General features: G+C 39.1%; 1 protein-coding gene across 1 annotated transcript; it reads left to right on the forward strand.

The window, feature by feature from the left end:
* Window positions 1-1,610: 1,610 nt before the first annotated feature.
* Window positions 1,611-4,148, forward strand: LOC106438365 (zinc finger CCCH domain-containing protein 32). Its single transcript, XM_013879494.3, has 8 exons — window positions 1,611-1,717; window positions 1,806-1,948; window positions 2,050-2,189; window positions 2,415-2,477; window positions 2,563-2,682; window positions 2,763-3,065; window positions 3,136-3,408; window positions 3,500-4,148. Exons 2-8 carry the CDS (start codon window positions 1,882-1,884, stop codon window positions 3,821-3,823), a joined length of 1,290 nt encoding a protein of 429 aa, XP_013734948.2. The 5' UTR covers window positions 1,611-1,717; window positions 1,806-1,881; the 3' UTR covers window positions 3,824-4,148.
* The last annotated feature ends 225 nt before the right edge of the window (window positions 4,149-4,373 follow it).

Genomic DNA, 4,373 nt, shown 5'->3' on the forward strand with positions numbered 1-4,373 from the left:
AAATTATGAAATTATTTACAATTTTATGATCATTTCATCGGCCGTTTTGGGTATGTTAAATTTTCAAAAAAAATTTAAAATCATTGTATTTTCTTTAAACATGTATAACTAAATTATAATCTTTTATACCATATTAAGTCATAATATAATATTTTTCACATTTTACATTCATATCCATTGTTTGTATATATCATATATAATTCTCTAACTATGTATATATGTTCAATTTGTTTATATGATATCGAATATTCTTCATAAAATAGATGGTTTAAGATGCCAAAAAAATTATTTACCTGATAATTATAATACGATCAAATATTACAAATACATCATTTAGTAAAATAAATGATCAAAAACCAAAAATCTATAGTCGTAATTAAAAGGAAGAAAAGGTTGAGAGAGAGACTAATTTATGTCTCTTTGGAAATATTTTTCTTTCTGGGATGCCTTTACTTGGCGACCCAAAGACCAAGCTAGGCCAAAACTATTTTTTTCTTTTTTGGCAACAAACATTTACAGACTCATGTTGACTCTGTAAACCAAATTGGTAACTTCGCATCCATGTGAACGACGAAAGACGATTGTTTCCTAACACTGCGTGCTAAGCTATCCGCCTGTAGGTTCTCTATCTGGGATAAATGAACGATGTCTGAGTTGAGGAAACTTTTTTTAAAAGCTTAATGTCTTCCAGGTAACTTCCAAATGCTGGCCATTCTTCTGGTTCCGAAACCATCTTCACCAATTGAGAACAATCCGTTGCAAACATAACCTGAAACTGTTTTAAATTTTTCATACATTCCATTGCCCAAATTAATACATCTACCTCCGAATGTAGAGGTGAATGACATGCCCTTACATTCCTTGCCCCTAGTAAACCATCAAAACCCTGTAAAGTGCTATACCAGTCCTGCCCTGAAAATAAGTCTTTGTCTTTCCAAGAACCATCTATGAAGCACCATCGTCCAGAAGTCGATATTGTGGGTCTGTTATGTGCATGATGCTCCCTCGTTTGATCCTTTACTATTTGTGCCTCAGCCCAAAGTGTTGATTCCAATTCTGTTTTTTTCAGTGTGTCCGTTAGATCAATATCCGAATTACTAAACACTTTATTATTTCGACCTTTCCATATATACCATAATATCCATGCAAATTGGTGGTCATCCATCCTTGGATTGACTCTCCAAAATAGATGATCCATGTTGGCGAAAAAAGAACTAATAGGAAAAATATTAAGATTCGATGGTATCTTAGATAAAGCTCATACTTGACGTGTTGGAGGACATTCAAAAAACACATGGTTTATTGATTCCTCCGGGTCTCTACATCGAGCACAACATATATCTCCTTGTATTCCCCTCGTTTGTAGATTTTTCATTACCGCTATACATCATGAAAGGATTTGCCATAAGAAATGTTGTATCTTCGGGGGACAGAGCACTTTCCAGCAGAAAGCTTTTAGTATATCCACTGTAGGATCATTAAATTCTGGTGGTTTTTTCCTATCAGTATAGACTCGTTCCACTTGATAACCTGATTGAACCGAGTATTCCCATTGTTAGTGAAATGCCAAAAATAAAATATAATGTGAAAAATCAATAATATTAGAGAAACAAAATTGAAAGCAGAAAAAGATACAACAGTACGGGCTAAAGAGGGGAGAGAGAGAGAGGAGAAGAAGAAGCAATCAGTGTCGAAGCATCTCAGCTCTCGTTCTCCGGTAAATGAAATCTCCATCGAACCCCCGACGGTGACGACCTTTTGACATTTTTTCGTTACTCTCTTTTCTTGTCTCTCTCTGTGTGTAGAAAGGTTGGTTAGGTGAGAGAGTTTTAAAACTGTACTGTACACCAAATCCCTAAAAAAAAGAAGAAGGTGCTTCACATGGACATGTATGGACGCACTCCGCCCTCCCAATCTGCACATGGAAATGCTGACACCGGACTCGAAGGTCTCTCTCTCTTCCTTCTTTTTTTGATTCACATCCCTCTTTGATGGATTCTCAGCTTTCTTATTTTCTTTTGAAGTTAAATTTTTATCATTTATGTGCAGAATCGATGTGGCGATTAGGGTTGGGTAGTGAGACGTACCCAGAGAGACCAGCTGCCCCTGACTGTCCCTACTACATGCGTACTGGTGTCTGTGGTTACGGTTCTCGATGCCGTTACAATCATCCTCCCGATCGTGCCACGGTAAAAACTCTTCCAACCCTTCTAGAAATTCTCAAAAGTGCATCTCCTTTTTTCTTTAATCCCCTGTAATGTGAGTGATAGGCTTCCGTGGGCTATTGTCTTATTCATCTTCCAACAACTTCTTTTTCTTCATACTACTGCTGACCGACAATGTAGTTTTATGCTATGGTAAAATCAGCTTGTAATTACAGTTTACAATCTCTGTTGCATCTCTATCTTTTGTAGGTTGAAGCAGCTGTTAGAGCTACAGGGCAGTATCCAGAACGCATTGGTGAACCCCCATGTCAGGTAACCCTTTAGTCATTCCCAGTGTTCGAAGATTCTCTATTTTAGTGATTATCCACTGTAAAGTTTCTTTTTTTTGTTATTGCAGTTTTATTTGAAAACTGGAACGTGTAAATATGGGGCGTCATGCAAATTCAACCATCCAAGGAATGCTGGTGGATCCATGAGCCATGTTCCTCTCAATATCTATGGATACCCTGTACGAGAGGTAAGCTTTTGTTTCCCTTCTTTTTCAATACATGTATGTATAATATCTAATCAAGGGACGGTTGCTCTGTTCTTTTCTAGGGTGGTGAGAAAGAATGCTCCTACTATTTGAAAACGGGGCAGTGCAAATTTGGAATAACCTGTAAATTTCATCATCCTCAGCCTGCTCCTGTTGCTGCAACACCACCGCCACCAGCATCTGCACCTCAGTTTTATCCATCGTTGCAGCAGCAGCAGCAGCAGCAGTCACTTATGCCCGGAGCTCCATCCTCTAGCTTGAGAGTTGCCAGAACTCTTCTTCCTGGTTCTTATATGCAAGGCGCCTATGGTCCTATGCTATTATCCCCAGGAGTCCTTCCTATGCAGGGCTGGAGTCCTTACTCGGTATCCACCCTTCATTTCTTTCTTTCTTATTTTTCTTCCTTTCTCTCTCTTAATTTTGATTTCCATCCAGGCACCTGTGAGCCCCGCTCTATCTCCTGGGGCAACTTCTTTGTACGGAGTTCCACAGCTCTCTTCCACCACTCCTTCCCTTCCCGGGGTTTATCCATCTCTTCCTTCTCCTACACATAGCTTTCCAGAGAGACCCGGTGAGTTAGAGTGCCAGTACTATCTGAAAACAGGTGATTGTAAATTTGGAACATCTTGCAAGTTCCACCATCCTCGACATCGGGTTCCACCAAGTGCTAACTGTAACCTCAGCCCCATTGGTCTTCCTCTACGCCCGGTAATATCCTCTTTCCACACTGTTGACTCTTGCAATCTTTGGGCTTTGTTCATTATATATAGTAGTAACACTTGTGTTTCTTCTCTAACAGGGTGTGCAAGGCTGCACTTTCTACATACAAAACGGTTTCTGCAAGTTTGGATCAACATGTAAATTTGATCATCCAACGGGATACAATGCTTCTTCGTCCTCACTCCCTGATGCACCGGTGAGCACTCTCTTGGGTGCTCCTTCCTCGACTGGGCTCTTATCTGGGGCTACAAGAAGCACATCTAACATCTCGGCAGGTTTGATTTTCTCCCAGAGCGGCGGCTCAATTCCCTTCTCTGACCTACAACTCTCGAGCCAGACCTCTCTTCCTCTAACTGGTAGCAGAATCACAAGACATGGCCGAGAAATCCGTCGATCCTTTTGAATTGATCACCTCCAGAGAAAAAGGGTACGCAGACGCAGGACTCTGGATCCTCTTTTGCAATTCTTAATCTATATCATTATTATTATTGTTTATATAGAAGCATGTGGTGTTAATTTTTATATATATATATATATATATAATGTCCGGACGTAACAAACTCGCCTATTTGAGTATAAGAACTGAGTGAGAATCGCATATATAAGAGGAAGTGTGTGTATATATGTGCACATTTCAAAACAAAGACAAAAAAAAAAAAGAGGAAAAGGCATTTTTATTTGTGTGTATAATACGGACGAGGATTCTTTGTCTTGTCTACTCTGCATCAGTCAGACCCCCATCTGCGCGGCTGAGAAATGGAAACATAAAAACTTTTTCTAAAAAAGAGAGCTCAAATTCTATTCTTCTTTTAGACTGAGAATTGGTGACCTTTCATGTGTTACACATTTGTAGTTGAACGTGAATCCATGTGTGTTGTTCATTTGTTACTGCTCCACACATTAGATTATGTTTAGGGTGAGTAAAAAGAACCTATGTTAAGTTTATTTAACAT

The sequence above is a fragment of the Brassica napus genome, chromosome C3 (genome assembly GCF_020379485.1).
Source record: "Brassica napus cultivar Da-Ae chromosome C3, Da-Ae, whole genome shotgun sequence".
NCBI lineage: Eukaryota > Viridiplantae > Streptophyta > Magnoliopsida > Brassicales > Brassicaceae > Brassica > Brassica napus.

Excerpts from the sequence above, each read along its gene's own strand:
- LOC106438365 (XM_013879494.3), top strand. The coding sequence starts at position 1,882 with ATGGACATGTATGGACGCACTCCGCCCTCCCAATCTGCACATGGAAAT. Across the intron at positions 2,478-2,562 it reads TTGGTGAACCCCCATGTCAG|TTTTATTTGAAAACTGGAAC; the intron begins GTAACCCTTTAG and ends TTGTTATTGCAG. Across the intron at positions 2,683-2,762 it reads ATGGATACCCTGTACGAGAG|GGTGGTGAGAAAGAATGCTC; the intron begins GTAAGCTTTTGT and ends GTTCTTTTCTAG.